We start from the raw sequence: 26,392 nt of genomic DNA, 5'->3' as shown, positions 1-26,392 counted from the left end.
CGATTATAGCGAACCCTTCAGAGCTAAACATCCCTTACCAATCCCACTCCACCCTGTGAGCTAGCTCACCACAGTTTATAGTGCTATAGGGCAGTGGTTCCCAAGTGGTGGGCCGCAGTCCACTCTGAATGGACCTCAAGTGGCTCGCAGACGTGTCAGGTTTGTAAAAAAACACACTTTATTTTTAAGTGAAGTGAATTTCTGGCACAAAGCTTTTACTTTGAAGTGCCGTTTCCTGCTGTACAGTGAGTGACTAATGGTCAGCTACTTGACAGAGACAGCAAACTAGCTGGACGACCAGTCTATGTGGACGACATGGCCAAATGCAAGTATGATGCTGAATATACTGGTGTGCATTTTCAGATACAGAGCCTATATGTGTGTTCACATACCCCAATATTCACATACACATATACAACACAATGTGGCTTAGAAATTAAAATAGAATAAAATAAATATTAGGAATTAAAATCAATAAACGCAATAAAAATTGACATATGATAATCATAGATAAAATGCAGGATATGTCATGTTATACAAGATCTGTGTTATTCACCCTCTAAGTGATTGTCAGGCTTGATGATAATAACCAACTAATCAGAGGAGTGACAGCATAAATTCTTAAAGAAATAAGCGGACTGTTGAACCCCGCAGTGAGAACTTTATCTTCTCCAGGTCTAGTAAAGACTGTATATTGTGGAGCCAAGAGGTGTAAGACAGTGGTGTTCAGTGTAGGAGGATTCTCCTGTGAGCTATCAGGGAGGTGAATGAAATTACACTTGCTTGTTTCACTGAAATGTGACTGCCCTGTTCATGAATACCAAAAATGGGGATCATTGGGGATGACTCAATTGTTAGCTCTAATACCTCTGAAATAACCTCAAAGAAGTGACTCCAACATCCAGCCAGTTTTGAGCATTATGATGACAGTGTGATTGTGAGTATCTTTCTCAGGAATTGATGATATCAGGGTATGTCCTTGATAATCTGGATTTACTTTAAAGTGCCCTGTGCAGAAGTTTAAACTGATAAACTAGTGGTTTATTTCTTTAAGTGCCTGCTCTCACAAAGACACCCTTCTGTTTCCTATTCTGTCTTTATTTCTATGAAGGCAGGTGGTGTGCCTTGGGTTATAAAGTCATACAGATAGGAGACATGACGATTTGTCATATGGTGTAAGGTGATCAACTCCAGTGGAGAGTGGGGTATTTGGGAATGACGGTGTGGAGAAAGTGTTGAATTTGAAAGGTCTGACTGCTGGAGATTAAACGCAGCAGACAGATGGGCAAAGCTGGCAAACTTCCCTTCGTCGTAGAGGTCACCTTACTTGTTTGTTCCAGAAAAAAAAAACGTGGGGTTGATTTTTAGCTCACTTAAATAGGTCATTTTTACAAATTGGTGTAGCCAGGGGGAGTGTATTCCAGTTGAGGTGATGCTAAATGTGCTGCCAGAGTTTTAGTGTGGATATGATTACCGGACTGGAACTATACTGTCTCAGTTTGAATAGTCTGCCGTGACACACCAAAGCTTTTAGAGAGCTGGAATGGCAGAAATGTGATTCGAGCTGGCACCGGTGAGTGTGTGGGTTGAAGGGCCAATATGCAATCTTTTGCATATTGGCTGCCCAGTAATAGCGCTGTAGACTGGGAAGTCCCATTCCACTCTCTGATTTAGGTCGCTGTAGCAGCGGTTTGTTAAGTCTCAGGGCTTTACTTCCCCACATGAAGGAGGAAACCAGAGATTCAGTCTTATGGAAGGAGGATTTAGGAAGGAATAGAGGCAGATATTAGAGTAAGGAAAGGTACCTTGGCAGAATATTCATTTTAATGCACTGTGTCTGACCTGCTAACGTAATATGAAAACTGTTTCACCCCTAAGGTCTTCTTTTACATTATTTGTCAAGACTGAAAAGTTATTTTCATGCAGCTCACTAACAGCGCGAGCAATGTTGATAACCAAGTATTTCATCCTTTTTACTTCTACATGGACATGCAACATTTTGTCTACAAATAGTCTTGCTCATATAACACAGCATGATATCACTGGCACACCGCCATGTCCGGAGGCATTATGTTTTCAGGTTGTCAGTCTGCCCATCCCGTTTTCATGAACACAATATCTCATAAATGCCTTGAGAAAATTTCTTTAAATTGGGAAAAAATGTGAACAACTGTTGGGAACAAATTTCACGGTCAAGGACCTTGCGTCCAGCCAATTCTCGCAAACCCAATATTTCAAGAAGGCCTTAAAGGATTTTTTTCTCAAATCTGGCTCAAATGTTCACCTGAACTCATAAATGAACTGATGAGAATTTTGTTGTTGAAGGTCAAAGGTCAAAGTCACTGTGACCTCACAAAACATGTTTTTGGCCTTAACTCAAGAATTGATGGGCTAACTGTGAAAAAAAATTCACACAAATGTCTTGATAGGATAAAATGATGAAGTGATGACATTTTTTATCTCAAAGGTCAACTTCACTGTGACACCGTAATGTTCTGCATAAACACTTTTCTAGCTGTTATTCAGTGTCATAACATTTGGTCAGAAACTAAATTAGTAACTGTAATCTTAGGTGTCCATTTTGAAACTATGGTGATTGTACAGATGAGTGGTTCCCAAGTGTGTAAAAAACACACTTAATTTTGAGTACAGTGAATTTCCAGCACAGAGACTTTATTTTGAAGTGCGGTTTCTTGCTGTAGAGTGAGCGACTAACAGACAGATACTTGACAGAGACAGCAAACTTGCTCGACGACATGGCCAAATGAAAGTATGACACTGAATGTATTAAACTGTGTGGACCTTAAACTAATGACTAAGAGGAAATCTGGACCCCGTGGCTAAACCAGTTTGGAACCACTAGTATACATCGTCTATGCTGCCAGGTTGAAGATGTGTGTGAAGCATCTATGTTTTAAAATATGTAACTTTTTTTGCAGCAACATTCATATTTAAAGCATTGTCAACTGCCATGGCTGCATATGAATCTGGACAGACATGAATGTTAATCTGTAACTGTGCCTTGACTGGATGCAGTAATTTAATTATTGTTCTGCTATGTATTATTATTTATAGGTTGCCATTTTGGTAGTTATTATAGAGGTAATGAAATAACATTACACACAAAATATCAGTATTGACCCAATTTATTACCAAACCAAAATATTAGTCTAATGTTGTTGCAGGACTCACCAACAACACTGTGCTAATTAAACTTCTCACTGAAATGAGATAAAACATCCAATAAAACTAGTAAATTTAATCCTGCATGTCTCCTACGGGGCCCCCGACAATCTTTAGCCACCTGTTAAATTCAATTTTGAAGTGGATGCTTGAATTGAGCCATGAAGCAGGAATCTGCTCAATACATAACAACACTTGGAGACAGAGCGCTCGCCCTTTATCAAATATAATGTTTACAAATTAACACTACATCCAAAGTAATGCCTTGCAGCATCTTCTTACATCGTCTCTGTTTATGCGCAGACCCCCCTGCTGCACCACTGCCTTAGTTAAGTGTGTGTGTGCCCATTCCCACCCTCTGTCGCACTGGGAGTGTAAAAAGCCAGGAACCCCTGAGGGCTTGGCTCTGATAGCAGGAGAAGGAAGATTAGAAAGAAACGCTGAATGAATAAAAAGGAAGTAGTCAGTCAGTTATAGGTAATCTAAACCTGTTAGAGTCACTGAGAGGCCTATTAGGATTTAGCATCGGGGGAGTGTATATGTATGTGTGTGTATGTGTGTGTGTGTGTGTGTGTTATCTATGGAAAAAGCCTGCGGATTCTGCCTGCAACTGGAGAAAATGTGGGGACAGAAGTCGTCCAATAAAAGAGTGAAACTGATAGAAAGTATAATTGCTTTTCCCCATTTGAGGCACTACTGACGCTCTGCCTCTCGGCTCAGGCTATAAAGAGTTTTATCACTTGTGTTTGAGTCCTGTGCATGTGTGTGTGTGTGTGTGTGTGTGTGTGTGTGTTATACTGTGAGCTACTGACCTGTGATGTGGAACTATGGGGGGATTATCAAGTGTCAGAGTGACATATCACTGTAACACAGAGGAGTAGGAGAGGCTGTCAGACTGAAATATGTCTCACTTTTTACTTCATAACCCGCAAGCTAAGCCACTGTATGTGTGTATATACTATGTCCTGTGTGTGTGTGTGTGTGTGTGTGTGAACCTATACAATATTCCTGATGCTGTACTACACAACACAACCCTGAGGGAGTATACTTGTCAATATGAGCGAATGCGGCCCAAAGAGACGTGACAGTGCATTTAGATAATACTGATTCACAGTCACGATGGGCTGATAGGAGAATTAAAATGCCATGGGCTTTTTCTGCCTCTGTAATTTGTGCTTTAAATGCATATTTCACTTCAAATGGAACACATAATCACATATTGCTCGTTGAAACGCAGCTTTTGAAACCAGCCGTGAATCACAGATTGATTTAGCTTGTTAGAGGATCAGTGTTAAAAATCCTAGGAATAGATTCCTTTGAAGATGATAAATATCAGATTTTCTCATTAGTAGAACTCTGTATAAACAACTGTGGTGACTTACTTTAATGATGAAAAATTATTAATGCCACAGAACCCCAGTGTGCTAAACTTTTGAAGCATTACACTGGAAAAGAATCTCAGATGAATTGCCTTTTGCACTAACTTTAAGCCCCTTTGCTCTCGTCATTTGTCGGGTTAAGATTAAAATGCAGTATCTTATTGACTAGTTGTACGATACACAGTTCTGGCTTTAAATTGTCTTGGTCATCCATCTCTAAAAGTACTATTTGCATTTCTGTTTTGCTTTGAAGTTCCTTGCTTTGCTTACATTACCTTTATTGATGGCTGGGCTATACGATTGAAATCAATATCACAGTAACAATTAGGATACAATAAGGGTTGCCCAATTGCCTGGGGTACATAAAAGGCCATGTCAGGCTAGTAAATCTTGCAAAAAGTAATTAAACACATTGTTTTTTTGAGGAATGAATGATGGAAGTTGCTTAGGAGTGAGACATCTGGCTTCCCTCTCATCTCTGTTGGAGCTGCAAATGCGCAGTACCAGTTGAACACTTCTGACAAAATGGCGGCAGGTAAAGATCTGAAGAGCGAGCAAACATTTCAGCTATTCTGGGAACAGGAGTTTAGTTTGGTGGCGTTAAGGATATGGGTGTAATGCCAACATATAATGCACGGTTTGCTACAAGTTTGAGAGCAAGGCAAATAAAACAGGGCTGTTTTTCAAAGGCACATCAAGTTTATGATTACACGTGACAATTCATTTTTTTTTCTTTGTTGTTATTTGATAACCTTTAATAAATAAAGCAGTTTGTAAAGGGGTAAGTAGATTTCTGATCCACTTGCCTAATTACCTGAAGTTAAAAAAAACTTCAACGCAGAACTCTGATATGGTATATCACAATATGAAAAATATGCAAAATGACAAAATACAAAATAACTGAATGGATGTTCAACCAGTGAACTGAATTCCATCGTTAAGCATCAGGCTACATGAAACCTTTTTCATATGTGTCCAACAAAACCTTCAATAGCCACTGTAGTTAGGATTTCCAGTTGAAATCCCCAGAACATGGTAAATGGACTACACTTGTATAGCACCTTTCTAGTCTTCTGACCACTCAAAGCACTTTTTACACTACATGTCACGTTCACCCATTCACACACTGGTGGCCGAGGCTACTGCACATGGTGCCACCTGCTACTTAGTAAACATTCACATGCTCTCACACACTGATGGAACAGCCATCAGGAGCAGTCTGGGGTTCAGTATCTTGCCCAAGGACACTTTGAGATGTGGAGTGATCGAACCGTTGATCTTCTGATTGGTGCTCTACCTCCTGAGCCACAGCACCAACTGCTTAATAGAAAGTTTAGTGAGACTGTTTTGTCACTAGCTATTTCCAAAGTCACTGAATGGACCTTGTGTAAATAATTCATGAGCTGTCAATAGCTGTCAATAATTTAATTTACAGTCATCGATATGGATAAGAGAAATTTGTAGGATGGTAACATGACATTTTTTGATTTCGTGGATTCAGGAAAGCATATCCCCATTGTGTTCTGATATATGATATAGTCATGCTTTCATTTAAACTCTTTTCCTGCAAAATTTGTGGATATGGGCAGGATTTTTAAACCCGGGAAAACTTTCTACAAATAGGCGATAGACTGCTATTCTATTGCCAGTGGACTAGAGCAGTGTACACGGCTCTGCAGTAGATGAATCTTGTTTTTTTTAATGGTGTGTAACATTTGACGTCATAGACGTACCAGAAAACAGGTAAGTAAACAGCAGAGAGCAGCAGCGATGCCAGTGAAAATGTTAAAGTGTTTGCTTCGTTATTATATGTGTTACTTATTCAGTCTCTCTCAACTCTGTGCTGACTAATTTAGAACAATGTGTGAATTAGAGCATCCAGCTGGGTGTCACGTTTCCATTGCTGCATGAGAGCCGATCAGAGCTAAAAATCCCTGACTACTGCAGAGTTATATGTCCTGGGAATAAATGCCAATTATAACTTTTCCCACTAAAGACAAAAACCAGATGTTAGTTAGATGTTAGTGGATATTTTTGTCCAGTACGAAAGAGGCTATTTAGAAGAACAGGCATAGCTGGCTCCATTACTCAGAGGCAGTGGCCTTATGAATGCATATGCATTGTAGCTATTTAACTCTGACCCACTGACCCAGCTGGCATGTCCTGCCGGTCCATCCAGGCGGGCAAAGGCACCGGTAACCTCCAGGAATCTCTTGACACGTTGCTCCACGTCCACAAGGGCTGCGATCACACTGCTTCACCGCTGGGAAGAGAAAATATTTCACATGAACTACTGGTCTGTGTAATGGGAATCTGTGTATGAATATCAAAGAGATCATTTTGTGTGTGCGTGTGTCACTGTGTCTGTGCGATGCCACCGTGTGGACATGTGTGATCTGAACATTGGTATGCGGATACTTTGGCTGCCCGTGTTTTCATTCTCATTTCTGCTGCTCTGGTTTCAGTGCAAACAGTGATAAATACAACCGTCTGCTGCACGTACATGGCTGTCACCTCAAACCTTTCCCAGAGAGGAGGGATGAACCAGGGAATTTAAATAAAAGAAAAGATGATGGGATGTAAAATAGAAATAGAAAAATGGGGCTGCCATGCCTGGTTCCACTGCTCTGAAAAGGAAGTATATACAGATAAAGAAACAGAGGGAACGTGAGGAAAAAGAGCACAACACAAGCTCTGATTTTAGTGGTTAACCGTGCATGACTTCTTATTACACATGACATATTTGTGCAGTAGTGGCATCATAACTTTTCCCATGCATGACTCTGTGGTATACATCTTTCGGTCAAGAGCTCTCTGTCTCTCTCATAACCTCTTTTCATTTACCTAACCCTGCAGAACAACCATTTTCCATCCTCCTGACCCCCGACTCTAACCCTGAGCAATAATAACCCCGCCAAGCTCGCGGCACTTCTCCCAAAACTAGACGGAGAATTCATAACAAACAAAGAAGCCTTTAATTAATATTGGTTAAATATATAAATCTACGTCTGAAAGCAGAGCTGTGTTGTGGTTATGGTTGTCATTCCCTGCAAGCCTGACAATCCTCTCACTGTGTATTCCCCGGAGAGACCCACACAACACATACAGAGACGGAGATAGACCGCCTCCCGGACTGCTGAACAAGCCAACAACAAATAACAAGAGCAAAAATAAACCTTTTATTCCTCTGTTTGTCCCTCTCCTCTTATTCTCTCCCTCTCTCGCTGTAATAAAAGTGTTTACATGCCAGCGACCGACCTGCAGCTGTTTATCCTGATCGAGGTGAAAGCCGAAGATGTGGAACGTTGCTTGTTTACACATGCAGCTCTGACAGACCGTAACCTGTGTGATCCAATCTCACCTGTAGCCACACACACACACACACACGCACAAACTAACACAACACGAGCTCAAACCTGCTGTATACATAAGTCTCTCACACAAACACACGGACAGACAATGATTGAGCCCAAGATGGGCTGTTGTGACAGCTCGGTTATTAATTAGTGGCCAAAAACATGACACTTGAAAACACAGAGGTGAAGGATCTAACCAGATGTGAGTGCTGCTGTCAAATATTAGTGGCGATAGTAGTTGTAATATAGTGTGTACTCAGGATCAATACGTACACAAATAGGTAATGACAAATGTGTCCGTAGAAGCTGACTTATTTAGTCTTCTGATGGCTATTTAGTGTCACCCATCTTATTTACCCTTACAGGGTCACTTTACTCATCATTAACTTTTCTCAGCCCATAAAAAAGAGCTTAATGTCCACTGTGGCTGTGGAGGCTTCCTATAGTTTGAGACAATAACCCGGACAATGTCATCAAAGATAGCTTGGATTGTGGGATTGGGATCATGGGAAATGTATGATCCAGCATGTCTGAGCTTGACTCAGACCTGTGATTAAGATTCAATTTTTACTATTCTTTAAGTTTTAGTCAATCTTGAATTGTATTATTCGGAATACAACAATGTACCGCTATGTTTCTTTGTTTCTTTTATCCTCCCTCGGTGTTGTCTCTAGTTTCTTATGTCATTGGCATGCACATGCACTCCTCTTAAACCCTTTTCTTGGATTACATGGCCAAGAGGCCAGGGGCCGTGTTCACAAAGCTTCCTAGTATTAAGAGTTTCTCCTAGCGATGAAATTCCAAGAAAAAGTCTTCTTCTCTGAATTGTGACGTTTTCTTAGTATTTCTCCTTAAAGTTAAGACCAGGTCCTTGTAAAGATAAAAGTTCTTCACAGAGCATCTTAGACCTTAAAAGAAAAAAAACTGTCATGAGCAGGGAGGAGGACTTTTAAGAGGCTTAAGAGTTTCTTAATCAGAGGAAAAAATGGTGCAAACACACAGAGGTCGGAGAAATATTCTCCAAATACCGGATGAGAGTGGGTAAATGAAATGCCATAGATTAGATTTTGCAGGGATAATATTTGTGGTCGAACTAATTAGGGATATGTGCACCTTTCCCACCTAACACAATATCATTATGATGCCAGAAATAAAAACGATAACAACAATGAGATATTTGAAAAGCTGGAAAAATGCAACAGTGCAGCAGTGATAACTTGGGTCTGTCTCAACCTTCCATCAGCAGTGATCACACTAACACTGACAACACTTTCACAGTCAGCAGTTCATTACATTTCCACTCGGTGTCCACACCTTGCAGTCTCACAAAAGTGCGTGTCTGTGACAACCAATCACATCTGTTAAAAGCAAGCATCACACCTAGCAACGGGGTCAACCACACCTCCTCACTAAGGTAAAAGTTTCTGTCCCTTCCTTGTTCAGAGTTGCTCTGAGAACTTCCCGAAATCACTCCTAAGCTAGGCCTCCTTACTAAAAGTTTTTAGTAAGGAGGCCTATTTAGCTTTTCCGATTTTTCTGTCATAAGTTACAATGTCGGATGTTCATATGAAATGTGGCCAAAGTGTCAGATAATGAGGTAAACTTATGTAAGAGCAATCCCTGTGAAAACATCAGGCTTCACTATGCTCTGGATACTCTGTTTCCAATTTTTTTCAAGACAACCCAACATCAGCTTGTGACAGATTTCTTTATACGATTGTAGAAAACAAGTCTATTGCCAGTGATCAGCACCTCATTATAATTCTGGGTGTGTGTTACTTTTATATTTCAAGGACTTCTTTATTTGATCATCTGCTCCAGGAACACTACTGCAAGTGTTTATATTATGTAACCTACACTGCTACATGTAGCTACATGCTAACGTCGGCAAAACATGTAATCTTGGTTGCCATCATCGTTAGATGCTTTTATTGGTGTTTTTTCTACAGTAGAAAGTGCCGCGATACTGCAATGACAGTGCAGAGACACAGAGTTGGTGCCTGTGACTGCAGACCCAGAAGACCTAGAATCAGAGTAGGCTGGGCTTTTTTGGGAGGGGGGCCTACAGAGAAGGAGCTAAAATGGAGCCTTCTCAGACAGAGGGTGAATACAACTGTTCCAGCACAGACAGTATGAGGAAAATAGAGTGTTTTTTGAATGTTGCAGCATGTAAACACATTCAAGTAGAAATCCAAAATAGAACATTCACAGTAGAGTCCTTGTGACGGCCAAAGTTAGACAGTCTAGCACTGCATATCTTTGGGAGAAACATCACACTGTTGTACAGCAAACCAACGTCACCACAACCGATGGGGACAAATGCCAACAACAACATGTCATTCCTGTTCCAAACACAAGTGTGTATTGTCTCAGTGTTTATCAGTGGCTTAGTTTACTCGCAGAGTAACAAAATCTGATAACATCACACTCATTTGGCAGACATCTTGGTCCCAAAACAATTGCCCCCCCATGCACATACATCATGAGGAAACCGGATGTCACTGCACAAATTCTCACATGTGGGATTACAGTCTGTGCTGACAGTATTTATGTGTCTGCATGTGTCTGATGGGATGACACTGTAGGGAAGAGGACTAGTATGCAATTGATAGTCTTGCAACTTTTGTACTTTTATTTCCTTCCTCTCTTTTTCTTCTTTGTGTTTCAGCTATGAGTAATGCTTTCTCCATGTTTATCATTACATTACTGGCACCTTTAAGGCTACGTTCATTTACAAGCATATGTGGCCCTATACTGATTTTTGTTTTGCTGTCATGTGACACAGATCTGATTTTTTCCAATCAGATCTGGGGCATATGTGGTCTTAAATCCAATACATATCCAATCGCAGGCCGTGTGACAGTGCAGTGAGAACAGTCGTATTGGAATTCATTTGTGTTTTTCCCATACGGCCATGGCTTTTCTACGTCATACTTCAATGCACAGGCTCGAATCACTCATCATTCAGTGTCGAGGCAGTGTGTTGAAACTACTGAAGGCTTCTGTAGCCGTACTGCTGCTGCATTAGGCTGCCCCAGTTCCCAGCCAATAGAGCCTGACTGCCAGATGCTTTCTGACAGGGACAGCTTGCTTACATGCCATGACAGCATTGTCATGAGGTGCTGACAGAGATATTGAAATATGCCCCTGGACATCCTAAAGTTTTGGAGAAACTGTTCCTCTGTAAAACCCTCAATATTGCGGGCCCACTACTCCTGACTCCTCTTCCCAGTCTCACCCACACATTTCTCCACACAGAGCTACCTGCAGAATGCTAATAAAGCTAGTGGACCAAAAGTCAATTTGTACGACAGCCTGAAAACAAAAGCCCTTTGCTCCAAAGGGCTATTTCTCGGAAAATAGTTACACACATGGCTAATTATTATGCAGACTGATGTCACTGGACCTTCTTACTAGGGCGATTATTCAGGAGATGAAGCTTGCACCACTATGCCATTCTTTTTGTTTACCCAAAATGCCGATCTCGCAAATGTGATGATTATGTGACCTTGCGTGTTGTTACTGGTTGCATGTGAGATGTTCATACTGATGTCAGTTATGGGTCACTTCAAACATTAATATGAACTGTCTAGGCAGAAAGATTAGATCAGGGGAAACTGAGCATTAAGCACTGTAATATTAACGTAGCCCAAACAGCAGCCACACCTGTCTGATTAGGTGCTTGTGATGCATTCTGCTGGCATTTGTGAGCTCTAATCCACCTTATGAATCTTGACCAAGTCTGGATGTATCTCGATGCGAGACACTGATCATTGTCTGAATGAAGCAAGAGTAAATCACAAGACAATGAACCCTTAATTCACTGCCATTAAAAAGCACTTAACTCTCGGTTTCACCTCTGTTTATTTTAAATTAAGAGTTGATCGAAGATGCTTCACCTAACCTTTTGTTGGCAATGTAAATACATGCATACACATACACACACACGCACACACACACACACACAAAGTCAGACAGAGGGCGAGACAGACCACTGATTGCTGATGATAGTGTTTGTGTTCAGACTAATTTAGCTTCCTTTGTCAGATTGATTAGAGTCACTCACTGGCTTTGTTCCAATAACAACCAATCACAGACAATCTCACACTGTCCAGTCCCTCACCGAAAAGGTCTGTGTGTGTGCATGTGTGTGTGTGTGTGTGTGTGTGTGTGTGTGTGTGTATGGCATTGACAATCACCATCAGCGCAGGTATGTCCGGTCCAGCCTTCGGTACAGGTGCAACTGAAGCCCGTCGGGTCTTCCACACAAGTTGCTCCGTTCATGCACGGGGAGGACAAGCACGCATGCTCCACTGATGAAAGGGGAAAAAGACGTATCGTATGATCAGCTGAAGAATAAAGCTGCAATGTTCAGGTAAAGATTACTGTAGCATATATATTTTTGCCTATGTGCTGTTGTGTCTATTAGTTATAGTAGTTCTTTTTAATGTTGTACACATTTATCTAATAACTTCCCTCTTGTTTTCTCTGTCTATCTCTTACTTATATAGACAAACAACCTGGACTTACCAATGTCACAGTTGCGTCCTTTGAAACCTTCCTGGCACTCACAGTGGTACTCATTTGGCTCTGTGTTAGTGCAGGTCCCTCCGTTCTTACAGGGCTGGTGGGTGCCACAGTAGTTCAGATCTGAAGACGTTTAAAAAAAATGCTGATTAAAGTTTGCTTTGATATTTTAGTTCACAGCACAAAACAGCATAAAAATAAAAGGCAAAGAGAGCAAAAGATAAAGGAATGAGGATGCAGATAGATCCAGGTTCACTGGATCAGCAGCACACACACACACACACACACACACACACACACACACACACACACACACACACACACACACAGGCTGAAGTGTATCCAGGTCGGCTCAGTGTGCTGACTGTGCAGGCCAGTAGCTGCAGGGCTTGTTGTCTCCAGTGTTAAGGCTGATTAAAGCTTTCTCTAATGATCTCCTCCGAGCTCACAGTCTCTTTGTCTCACCACAGCTCTTTACAGAACCTCTCTGAATACACAGAAACAGCTTAGGACCCCACCTAGCTGAGAGCGTCCAGCCCCGCTCACATTCACCTTACCCAAGGCTATCACCTTTCCTCTGCACAATACACCATCCCGTGGGCTCCCGGATCCCAGCTCCCACACTGAGACAGAGGTGGGAGGTGGGCTGGTATATTCTGGGATAATGTTGGAGGAACTTTGATACAGTGTGGTGGGAAAAGTTAAGGCATGGAGGGTGAAGCCCTGAAGGAGTTGTGAAGGTGTGTGAAGAATCAGGCCTCACAAACACACGTTTCTGTCTGAGTTCCTGAACATCATACAGTGCAACAAATGGCAAATGTCTTTCATCTTTACGCAGATGACACAGTTCTCTACTTTCTGAGCCTTGGTGTGGAAAACACTGTTTAAAATGCTAATGGTGAAATAAAACTCTGAGGAAAAATAAATACAGGTATGCCTTAGTATTTGGCTCAGTGATTGATTCATGTCTCTAGTCTAATTTATAGTGTATAAAGCAATTTGCAAATTGAATTTCCTTTGGGTTATAGAGTAAAAAAATTGGTTAAACACTGTTTTTTTGTGCCTGAGAGAAGAGCAACATCTACAATAAAAAAAACATGGTTATGTTTGGTGCTCATTTTGGCCAAATGACGGGGCTCAATAAGGGATTTCAAAGCAATCGTCTGCTCCAGTTATATAATGGGGATATTAAATTGAACCAAAGAAGGGAAACAGATCAACAACCACAAATTAAATACCCATGTTAGTACATCTGGGCTTTTTCCCCCTTCTTACTTCAAAAAATCCTTCAAACTCAAATTCAATTCTGACCTTTGTCACACAGCAGTCCTCCCCAGTTGACGTCACACACACACTGCCAGGGCTCGGTGCAGCTTCCGTACACACAGCCAGGGAACGTCACACACTGGTCACACAGAGGGCCCTTCCAGCCGTAATGACACCTGAAGAGGAAGACCAAAGAAACATCTGATCGTGTCATGTTTGTATATATTGATAATAACTATTGTGAATCTGTGCTTTTAGTCACTTAATGTTCATACTGAAGCAGTACAAGCTAATATAAATGCTGAAGGGAGAGATGCTTTTCTATTCTAATGACTATTGTGGAATTTAACCTGTTGATGCTTTGGAAATGTCAACTTATATTGACATTATATAACATAATGTTACTGTTTATATGCAGCTTTCAATGTACAACAAGACCATGCTTCTCTCTCCCACTAAATCAATTACCTGCTCCTTGCTAATTCAACCGCTGGCTCATAAATTGAACCACCTGCTCTGATCTATATAGGTGTGTCTAACCCTTTCTCCCCTGTTTGTCTCAGTTCTCACAACCCCTCCCCCCAAACCCCGTTCTTTTCTTCTCTTCCTTCTCAGCAGGGTGGCATGGTGGCTCAGCCACTAGCACTAGCACTCAGAACAAGAAAAACCTGGATATGAACTCGGGGGATGACGAAGCCTGAAGCCTGAATTGACTCAGTTCAACGCCTTTTCATTCCTCTCTTCAACCCCCTATCGTCCCATTGAACTGGACCCTCACCCCATGTTTCCCTCATCCTGTAGTCATTCCAAATAAAACTACATTCATAGCGTACATATCTTTGTTAGTGAAAATTTAGTAGTTTTATTTGTGAAGAGAGAGTCCATCGCTCCAGCGGAAATAGCCCATCAGTGCAAACCAGCAGCACCTGCTTGCTGCTGCAGGATTTCAGACACATGGGATTCAAACTCCAGACATGTAATCCAGGCTAAAGTTTAAAAACAACATCATATGAAAATTGCATTTGGCTACACTGGGAATACAGGGCATCATCTGTGAGGAAGAGAGCATCCAGAAAAGATTCAGGAAGTTACAGCAGGCTTCATAACCCTGTCAAAAGTTTAAAGTGGAAATAGACAAGTTTGCTTCTTTAAATTATCATTATGAAGAAGATGCTGATACATAATGTAAGGGCTTCACTATGCAACACTGTCTGCCACTGGGTACATGATCTCCTTACTACTCATCTTATTTTGATGCTTTGGTGTCAAAATATGGTGACCTTTGTGTTGTATCTTGATGCAGAAGGGGTCAGTGGTTAGGTTTAAGGGTCAAAACTACTTGGTTAAGATTAGAAAAAGACCAAACTAGACTTTGTGAGTTGACTCACGTGACAAACAACTGACTTTTAGTTTCACACGTGACATGAATACACGTCTTATGGGTCAAAGTCCTGTGCTTGTTGGACCAGTCCACCTGAACAGACTTTTTCTGACCACTAATTATGAAAGCTCAGTGCGTTTCATAGAGATGTTAACGGGTGACCCAAAGTTATAATAATGATGCTGGTGACACTGCCCAAGAGGTGTATTTTGATGCCCTGATCTCCCGAAACAAAAATAACGGCTCGATTTATGGCACAAAGGAAGTGCACGAACCACTGCGCAATCAAAACAGGAAGGGGATAGTGCTTTTGTTTTCCCTGGTGACTATTAGTAGCTATCCCCAAAAAGTGTCAGTGTAGGTTCATTGCAGTTACTGTCCCGGTAGTGGAAATGGTGGATGGTGAACAACTGAATTGTGAAAAGCAAAATGTAGTGTATCCTGAAGTTGTTGGTAGTTGCTAGGCTCTGAGGATATAGGAAAGCGATCCGGTTGTCTTTGTGAAAGCGGCACCAACAGTTATACACCATGGGAATGCTGGGTAAGGAAAAAAGTTGTCTGTTTCCACTTTAATATCATACACTACACTGTAGTGAACTTCTAAATTCTGTTATCATCTGTTAATGATTGAATCTGCTTCAGTTTGCATCCTATGTAATATAACTTTGTACATGATGACACTGATATCGAAATCATGTATCACCTGGTGTCTGCTTCATAAGTGCCGACGGTGGAAATAATTCAGTTATCAATTATTAAATTTAATTTTCTTAAGTGTTCCTCTGACTCACTTGCATTCTCCAGGTGCAGTACATGAGCCGTGGGCCTGATGACACCCCTGCCTGCATACCGCTGTGAACGAAACATGCACAAAAAAGAGAGCTATTAGATAAAATGGTAACCATGAAACAGAGATGACACTCAGTTGAGGGCATTAAAATCTGCCATCTACACTGAATACATCGAGATCACTGCCAGTCAACACAAAACAAGCCCAGATATCATCAGATATACAAAACACACACTTGACTGTGCAACATAACACAAGTGATGTAAAGGAGATGACACATGTGGGTAGGCTACTGTCACCTCAACGAAACCTCAGTTAACCCTGATATTTGTTTCTGAGATTATATACATCAGCAATCAGCTCAAAGTTTCCAGAAGGACACTGAAAACTCCCTGAACTTCATCATGGTCAGTAACCTGCAGGGGGTAACAGAGGGATCTTTGCTAATTTTTCACACTTCCTGCTTCTCTGCAGTCCAATCAGCAACCTCCTGAGGAGGAAGTCAGATTTAGTGAGACACGGGCGGGATGGGCAAGGCTGCAGGATGTCCGTAAACTAGCTGCGTGTCCTTCAGGGTTCCCATGGTTTCCACTCTGGTTTCCTCCATTCACTTTTACCAGTGCAACACGATGGCAGTGCTCCGAGGTCACGCAGCGAGGTCATCCAGCTGATGAGTCACAGACAGACGGAGTATGATCCCATACACACACACACACTGTCCACTGAAGCTCACTGACATGTATTAACTGATGTAAAGCAGCATGTCAGTGTGATGAGTCCTAAAGGTTATTGGAGGTGATATTATCAGGAGCAGATATGTATTTATTCTTCGTCTCTGTGAGAATTGTCCTGAGGTTTTCGGCTGCCAAAGGGGTTTTGGAAAGCGAGGACACTCATAAAGTTGATTCTAACTTGGTCACGTGGCTGTTTGAGAACTACAATCTGCTAAAAGTGTTAGTACATACGTGCGTTTGCGTGAATCTAAAACAACACATTGCCAATTAAAGCTGATGACAGCGGTTTGTGGGTCAAGTTTATTTTAACAGCCCTTAATCACAATAACAGTTTCGAAGTCCTTCGGAGGCCAACATTAGGAAGGAAAACAACCCTCATGGAAAAACCTTTTAAGAAACCGGGAAAGGATCACTATGGAGGAAACCCCCATCCAGGATTAATGGGAAAATAAACGGAAAGCAATAACATTTTCTATTCCTTCTCACCAGTAGTCTTAAATCATCCCGAGGAAAATATTCGCAGAATGTTCTCTAGTTTTTCCAAAATATGTGTGTGCCATTTTGAAGTGAATCAAAAAATATGAAGCTGAGCAGGTAAACAAGGATTGGATGAAGAACCATTACAGTGGTTTTACTTTTTTTCTTTTACTATAAATCACACACACTTTCAGACTGTGGAACAGGTCACTTTCCACTATCAGGTCCTCACCATATATGAAAACTTTTAAAATCTTGGGACCCACTTTTTTATTGCTTTAACTGCTTTTAATTATTAATATGATGACACAATTACTTCATTTTTGTCTGTGACACCTATTTATTTTCACTTTGGTATGTTTAATTGTTTTGCAAATTGATCTGTGAAGCACTTCAGTCAACATTTTATGTTTTTCCAATGTGCTAAAGTCTATTAAAAACCAAAATAAATTCTTTCTGAGTTTGTCACACAACACAAAAAATGTGTTTTTAACTACCCTGCCAAATTTGAATGATTAAAAAATCGTATTAAAATTAGGGTTCAAAATCATGACTAAAAAAAAGCAGTATTCTCTGCTCTTAAACGCTGGGGAGCTGGAGCTGAAACAAGATTGAGCCGCTAACACTGACACTCCTTAGCAGCTAACCCAGTAGCACACACAGTCTGTGGTAGACAGCACACACACTCTGAACAGAAGACTGAATGCAGCCCAACAGCGACAGACTCTCTTGGTTAGCTTAGCTTAGCACAAAGACTGGAAACAGGGGGAAAGAGCTAGCCTTGCTCTGTCCAAAGGTAACACCTCTATAGCTCTTTAGTTAATACTTTATATCACAGTTATGGTTTTATGGAGTTACACAGGACCTCTGGTGTCATGTACTCCAACAAACCACAGATTTAAGTTTCATCTCTCACCCTCTTTGCACTCTGGTCCTGTCCAGCCCTCCATGCAGACCTTGGAGCCGTTGGGGTCACAGTTGAAGTGACCAAAGAAGTCATCACGGGCCCTGCAGAACTTGTTGCAAAAAGGTCCGTAGTAGTTTGAATCACAGCGGAAGCGGAGTCGGTAATCCAGGCTGAGAGGCCGTCCGTGGTGACGGTATGACTGCCACTGTTCACCAGGGTTCAACATGGAGGAGAGGAGGACTCGCTCAATCAACTGACCTGAGGGAGGAGGGAAGAAGGCCAGGCTTTTTTTAGGGTTTCAAGTTTAAATTAGAGCACTTGACCCACCATTATTTGATATTTTAAGAGAAACAATGCTTAAACCTGAGGCAGAACCGGCTGCAAACACAACACTGACATCTCATCACCATTAAATTGTTATGGTGACCATGTTATGCACACATCCAGCAGACAAGGAGCAACATTAATTCATTTTGAGTTGAGTTTGAGCCACCTGGCAAAAGTAAGCGGAGGTAAATATCTGCCTGTTTAGTTGCCAAATGCTCCACTGTATTCACCAGCTACTCTCTAACTGTGTCTGTCTGCTGTTGAGCAGGTAGTGTACAGCAGGGTTTTAGAGCAAACAGCTGCCTGCTGTGGGAAACAACACTGATGAGAGTGTTGAGACTGATCATAAACAGTAAAGTTGAGGACAACAAAATCAAAACAATAAAGTGAAAGATGCTGAAATCCTAGGCAGCGCTAAGAGTCAGGTGGTTATTTCTCTGTAGGTTTGTCACCTCTAACGTTTCATACAGTGCAGCTTCAAACTTCTTTGCTGCAGCTCTTTTAAGTAAGTGATCAGATCACATGACAATCGAATGTCTATGATTTCCAAAATGTTTTCTTTCCCGTCCAGACATAATGTGAGCCTGGCATTTTGTGTTTGCAAAGTGAATATCTTTGGTACATCTGGCATCAGAGCACTTGACCAGATAGCAAGCAGGCTGAAAAACAGTGTCAGTATAAATACTGAGACAAGAGGCAGACTATAGGATCAGAGGAAAGGGGTCAGCAGTCTGCAGAGAAGAGAGAGGGCGGCCTGAACACCAGAGAGGACCAGACGAGGCCCGGGGCAGCGGCTGCTGCTGCTGACCCCCGGAGGGGATTTCCCAGAGGCGCTGTCATCACCAACTCAGTTATAATCTCCTCTGACAGGGTATTACCACACAAAGCACTGAGAATATGTGTGTGCGTGGGTATATCTGTGTGTCTCAATGTATACATGAGTGTTTAACTAAGAGATGTTGGTGAGGATAAAGGGAAAGATGTAAGATAGAAAGGGTTGTTGGAAGTAAGTCAGCAATGAAGAGAGGGAGGGTGTACAGTGTGTGTGTATGTGTGTGTGTATGTGTGTGTGTGTGTGTGTGTGTGTGTGTGTGTGTGTGTGTGTGTGTGTGAGACAGACAGAGGCAAACACAGCCAAAGAGGAAGGGAGGCAGCTATTAGCGCACACAGATAGCAAACCGCCTGATGGAGAGATGAGATCACCATGGTTTGACACAAAGGAATGAAAACAGAGGCACATATTGGCCAGTGTGTGTGCGTGTATGTGTGTGTCTGCCCAGTGTGTGTGCGCATTAGTGTGCGTTTAAGAGAGTGAAAGAGGAATTGGACCAGAGCGGACGCTGAGCACCCTGTTAGCCCGTCCGTTGCCTTGTTCCTCCACCGGCCTCCACCTGTTGTCTCATTACACTACTGCAGCACTTTGTGGGTTTTTCATTATTTTATGGCATGTCAAAGGGCTAATTTCATCTTCACCATTTTCCTGCCAGAAAAGAAGAACAGCAGACATGAGGAGAGAAGAAGGAGAAGAAGAAAATAACCACATTATCAGCCGGCACAGCAGGGAAGGTGTACAACAGAGTGTGATTTCCCCTCTAATGTGATTAGATGAGATGGCACAATAACAAGTGAGCACAAGTAAAGAGAAAGACGGAGAAAACAAGAAAGAGAGAAGTTCAAATATTAGATGACAAACACCTAGCAGCACCAAGAATCCCTAAGCTGCTTTTGAAATGGCACCACACAGAAAAGCAAACAGAATATAAGCATTGGACACACAGGGATTGTGTCTGCAGGTAGCAAGAACACTTAAATCACTTTCTCTGGCCTCCGGTGATTGTCCCCCACTGCCTGCTGCTAGCTGTGAAGTGCCTGCCCTGGGCTGTGGCTGAGAAAACACCGCAGGAGAGAAAACGCCTCCTTTTGACTTGCTATTCCACATCATCAGAACCGACAAATCAATACAGCAGACCTAAGGAACCCAATAGATCAGGTGGAGGGTGTCCAATGTTTGATTTATGTGGATAATTCTCGAGCAGTCTTGTTTTTGTGTTTTGATTCCCATGCAGGATGTCCTGGTGAAATGATTCTCATCTGGATGAAAGCAATAAGTCTAAACATGTGTCTTTAATTTAAGAGACAAGCTGGTCTCGATTATGATGCTTCTTATATTGAATTTCACTTTCTCTCCAGCAGGGGTGGCAATTTTGGGGCTGTGAGTGCTACGTCAATACAGCTGAATCACGGTGGAGCACAGCAGCAAATCTGCACTCACAATGACCCAATAAATATGTAAACGGAAGGAAGAACATACAGAAAATTAAAGTGCTGGCATTTTAAAATAATTCTGGTTTATAACAACACTGTACCGGCAAAATTAAAAGTAACCTGTGTGAAGTTTTTGACCACTGGTGGCACTAGAGAGCAATGACTGTATCTTGCGCGCACACTAAGCAGTAACCTCCGAGGCTGCAGTTCATCAAACAGCTGCTTGAGGCTGGCTCCAAAACAGGGTAAATCACCATAGACATACATATTAAAAGGCTCAACTGTAACAGCAGAAATACAGGGGTGTACAGGGGCGAATTTTTATATAAGTCATCCATTTACATTTTATCAAGGCTCAAAGCTACGCATATTCAAGGGCAGGGCCACTTGAGTGACAGTCTGCAAGGTGTTGCTGCATCCACCCCTCACTCCACCACAGCTCCTCTCGTCCAAATATGGTCCTGTCTGGCTCCAAAAAAACAAGATGGCGACAGCCAAAATGTCAAACTCGAGGCTTCAGAATGGGAGTCCACAAACCAATGGTTGACATCACAGAAGCTACATTCATTAGTTATACAGTCTATGGCACACACGCATGGACGGGCATCCTTGCACATGGCAATAATGATTTATTGTTAGTGCACTTATCAACAGCTGGTGGTGTCAATGTGCAGAGAAATGTAGCAATGTGCAAAAAATTTACAAAAGAAGAAGACTTCTAACAATGTAGGTTTCAAATTCTTCAAAAAATCTGCTCCGCAAATATTCTATGATGAAGAGAGTCCACCCAATGCACTCTGATGATAAATAACAAGAAAAGAAAAAACCTATAAGAAAACTCTCCATGGTACTTTTAAATACTGAGATCTGGGAATGTGGTGACAAAAATACAAGCGAACATATAAACTGAGGGGGGCCAATTTGCCACACGCAAGCTGCAATTTGCGACATGAATTATTTCCTCTTGCTCGTTTTGACATTTCACTACTCAACACATCACAAGGTGTTTTTGCCACTTTGTCTCATCTTTAAGTAACTTATTTTGTCCTCCCCATTTACATAAATGAGGGTAAATAACACCTCTCTGTATAATGCAATATAGTTCACCAGCACCACAAAGTACACAACAAATCTCCCAAATGGATTATGAATTTCAGAAACAATTTCTAGAAACAGTTTCAACAAAAACTGATCATTACAACCTCTGTGAAGGAAGATTTGGCGCAGGACTGCTCTATTATACCCTTTTCCCACCCATATTATCATGGGTATGCAGGTTTTTAAGTAGGCGATAGACTCCTTTCCCATTGCCAGTATACCAGAGCACCATACACTGCTTTTTTTAACTGGTGTCACGTTCATTGTCATGGACATGCCGGAAAATGGCATTTCATGGAGGTCAGTAAAAAGGTTACATACTGTAGTTTACTTCTTTTTTACATCTGCTATTTATTCTGTCTCTCAAATTCAGTATCAACTAAATTTTGAACAATGTTCGAGTGCTGCTTGGATGGAGACAAATCTTGTTTTGGGGCAGTGCGTCATTGCATCACGTCAGCAAAGGGATAAAATTACTATGTCCACCCAGGAGGTTATATCTTTATCACTATTGATCAAAGCTGATCAGAGCTGGAGTCAAAAAATACCCATGACCCTGCAGAGAAATTTGTTTCAGGAATGAATGCTGATTGTAATCTCTCCCACTATGCACAAAAGCCAGATGTTAGAGGGTTTTTTATGCAGGGGGAAAGGGATATAGACTTCATTGTTTTAGCAAGGTGTACCTAATAAACCTGCAAATTACTGTACATACAAATACACTGTACACTCTATTGTTTTTGTGAACTGGGTCTCAGGTTAGCCAAACTTTTATGAAAGAAAAAGAAAAAGTGATTTTATCGAACATGGCTCAACTTACCTACTTACAGTGACCCACTTATTGTAGCTTTGTGCGCACACTCTTCCTGTACAATGGGAGATTATTACCAACATTTCAGGAACACCCACTTTCTGTTGTACTTCCAAATAAAGGGGTTTAGATAATCTGGTTCACCTGTTTACAATCTCTCTGACTGCTTGCATATCTGTTTTCCAAGATCTAGTAATTTCTTTGGTGAGTAAGATACCATCATAACCAATAAAAACGAGGACCAAAAATATGGAAGTTGCAATAAGCTAACCTTTAACAGACAAAGTACGCCCCACACATTAACACCAACTACATGTTATTAAAACACAACTCAGTGAAGGTCGTACTGTCGGTGCTCAAAGGACATCATATTTTCACACTATTTCCATAGACTGTATCAGAAGGTAGCGTCTTGCACAGTAATCCTTTCTGATTAGTAGCAGGGCCTGATAAGTCCATTCAGACTGCTACAGGACGACAGTGTTTGGGCTGAGCTAAGCTGCCGGCCTAGTGAACGGCTTTAGACCCGGTGTAAAGGCTGTCAGGAGCTCAGGTGGAAATGGCAGATAATGCAAACAAGATGTAAGAGCGGCGGTGCTGGAGGGCAGAGGGAAGGAGAGATGGAAGAGGACGGGGAGACAAACACAGAGAAGAGGGAAGGACGGTTCCCAGTTTCTCATTATCGCTGCCATCTTTTGGATAAGACTGGGATCCATCCACTGGCTGAGAGGGAGGTAGAGGACGATGGGATGAAAGAGAGGACTGTGGCATGACAGGAATGAGGAAGGCACAGGAACATCTGTCTCCATCTGTGTGTGTGTGTGTGTGTGTGTGTGTGTGTGTGTTTTGCTTTTTATAGCATGCAGCTCACATTCCCTGTCATGGAGCTTTTCCTGATTATGGGGAGAAACAACAAGAAGACAAGCAGGAAATTAAAGGGTCTGGATAAAAGACCTTCGAGGATATTTTCACATTGTTTCACCATGTTGAACCACTTGTAAACAAGCTCTTGTGAATTGTTTGCCTCGATGGTAATGTTGCTTGTTGAAAACTAAACTTGCAGATAAAATAGATGTGTGGGAGAATACATCCCTACAAAGCCAAAACACAGCAACTATATATTTAGTCAAAACTGGGTTAAGACCAGCATCTGACTTTTTGACGTCTGTTTAAGAGTTTACAGTTTACATCCATGTCTGTTTGGACTCATAAAACATATGTAGTGAAGACCTTGAAGGAATCTAATCAATTGTATTGAGTGTATTTTTTGTCCAAACATGCTTCACAAACATCTTCAACCCAGCAGCACAGAAGATCTACACAATCACCACATTTTCGAGGTAGACGCCCAAGTTTAGGGTCATCAATTCAGTATCCGACCAAAGTCTTGAATTATGGGCTCACAGTGACCTTTTACCACAATCTTATCAGTTCATCCTTGTTTGTACTAAATGTAAAGAAATTCCCTCGAGGCGCTCTTGAGAAATTGCTTTCACGAGAATGGGACAGACAACCCAAAAACACAAAACAACACAAAACAACACATAACAACACACGTTAATGCAACACATAAGAACAAGAGATGAGAATGGGACTGACGATAGACAACTCAAAAACATAATGCCTCCCTTTGGCCACAGCTTTTGCCAGTGTGGAGGCATTAAAAAAGGCTTTACCTAAGGCTAGCTCTGACTGCGTTCTGAGTAGTTTAAAGGTAGAAAGATGCATAAAGCTGTAGTCAGAGGTTTTGTGTTTTCAGGTTGTCTGTCCCATTCTTGTGAATGTGACATCTCAGAACACCTTGAGGGAAATTCTTTAAATTTGGCACAAACATGGATGAATTGGTTTGATTCTAATGGTCAGAGTTTAAAGGTCAACTTCACTGTGACATCACAAAGTTCTGCAAAAATTGAGCATGACGTTAGTTCAGGCAGGACACGATGTCAAGCTCAGCTCACATCGCAGCTACATCAGCTAATCTCAAACAGCCCAATCAGCTGATGGAGCAGCTGATGGATTCATTTCTATGCAACCAACTGGGGAATCTCATTCAGGCCACCCTATTTAAACTGCTCTGGCCTGCCTACTGTTGCTGCTTCCTCTGCAAACTGCTTTGCAACCCGCCTCCACCCCATGCTGTGTCTAACTTATCAGTGTCATTTCTGTTTGTCACTGATGCTGCTCTGTTCTGTTCCTGGGGTCTGCTCCTCTTTCTGCCTTTGGCTTTCCATGTAGGTGCATGGAAGGGCAGGGAGGTTTGCTTCTCTCTGCCTAAAGGCTTTGCAAGTAGGTAAGACTTGCGTGGAAGAGGCTTTATGCATAGGCCCTAGGAAAGGCAGAAGGGCCCCAGAACAGAGCCATACCGCCAAATATAATACTGCAAATGGAAATAAAGTTTTCTATGACTAAAGTGTTCCTGACTGAAACACTTTCCTGGCCATTACTCAGCACCATATCTCAGGAACAGAAGGGCAGACTTTTGGCCAGATACTGAATGTGTGACACTGATGTTGAAAATGTGCTGATTGTAAAGATGGTGTGCAGCTGGTTTGAAGACGTGTGTGATGCATCCACATTTTAGAATTTGTAGCTTTTCTGGTGCAACATCAATATTTGAAGCATTGTCTGTTGTCATGGCTGCATATAAGTCATGGATGTAGCCTTGACTGGTTCAGCTGTAATTCTATTTTTTTTTCTATGTTTTTTTTTTTACCTGTTTTCCGTAATTGAAAGATGATTGATGCTCCAACATCTTTGCAGTAATCCAATTATAATAAGAGAAAAAGTAATCCCTACAAGCCATGCTTAAAGATAAGTAGCTTAGCTTAGATGCTCTTTAGATCAACCAAACATAGATGGCAGTATCTAATTTCATCTGATGCAAAGGCGGGGAGTATAATCATTCAGAAAAAGCATGAAATTAAGGTTTTGCAATTTATAGGCTGTAACTGATACACATTTCGGCTCAGTAGCCTTCGAACGTTAAAGCAAGCTGCTTATGTCTGAGGAGGAGGAGAATCATACACATTCAAAACATCAGCACGAGTTGAAAGGCAGACACACACAAACACACACATTGCAGCTTTACCTGATTCTGCCGTGTCATTGTCGTAGTCCAGAGCCTCCAACACCAGAGAGAAGGACTTCTGTGAAGAAATCATAGAGAAAACATCTGTTTAATATGTGCCATAAATAAACATATTTGAGTTTTATGTCAAATTGAATCACAGTTCTCTCGTTGTGATTCAATTTGGTTTGTTGTTGAAGCCCAAAGAGAAATGTGAATCCTAAAGACAAGCTGTGTTTTTGACCTGTACATAGATGAGGCTTTTTCTGATTAGCAAATATCAGCGTTCCATCATATGAGTGTAGGTTAGTGATACGGATATTTGAGTGCCTCGGGCATCTATTACAGTTAGTGGGTTACAATATGCAGGGTTACTGTGTGGCACTGGCAGAGTTTTCTTTTAAGTGAAAATATATATGACCTCTGTAACTAATTAAAGCCTGTATACATAATGCATACTGTCCTTAATACATAATGCAATAGGTGCATTCAAATAAATCATTGCAAATCAGTGGTGGAAGAAGCACTACTATCTTTTACTTAAGTAAAAAAAGCAAATCCCACCACATGAAATTACTGAATTGCAAGTAAAAGTCACAACACAATTATTCTTATGTAAAAATACACATGTATGATAAACTTATGTTATAAAAGTATTATATTACTGATGCATTAATGTGTGAGCAGCATTTTAATATTGTCAGGCAGGCTGTTCTCGTGCACTATTCATATGTATACCTATAAAAAGTAATGCACCAGAGTCCATATTACATATAACCCATGTAATCATGAGCCATAAATATCATACAGTCCGCTGTATGAGG

At 41.4% G+C, this 26,392-nt stretch overlaps 1 protein-coding gene across 1 annotated transcript in view; it reads right to left on the bottom strand.

Annotated features, from left to right (window-relative positions):
* LOC117259348 (uncharacterized) overlaps positions 1-26,392 on the bottom strand; it is a 65,540-nt gene that overhangs the window by 4,003 nt on the left and 35,145 nt on the right. Inside the window, exons 3-9 of the mRNA XM_033630628.2 lie at positions 25,590-25,647; positions 18,010-18,258; positions 15,884-15,944; positions 13,757-13,887; positions 12,449-12,568; positions 12,118-12,231; positions 6,712-6,825 (exon numbers count right to left, since the gene is read on the bottom strand). Coding sequence (XP_033486519.1) covers positions 6,712-6,825; positions 12,118-12,231; positions 12,449-12,568; positions 13,757-13,887; positions 15,884-15,944; positions 18,010-18,258; positions 25,590-25,647 — 847 coding nt within the window. The remainder of the gene's footprint in view (positions 1-6,711; positions 6,826-12,117; positions 12,232-12,448; positions 12,569-13,756; positions 13,888-15,883; positions 15,945-18,009; positions 18,259-25,589; positions 25,648-26,392) is intronic.

Source organism: Epinephelus lanceolatus, chromosome 4 (assembly GCF_041903045.1).
Source record: "Epinephelus lanceolatus isolate andai-2023 chromosome 4, ASM4190304v1, whole genome shotgun sequence".
Classification (NCBI taxonomy): Eukaryota; Metazoa; Chordata; class Actinopteri; order Perciformes; family Serranidae; genus Epinephelus; species Epinephelus lanceolatus.
The sequence above is the reverse complement of the archived record's forward strand: the minus strand, read 5'-3'. Positions and strand labels throughout refer to the sequence as shown.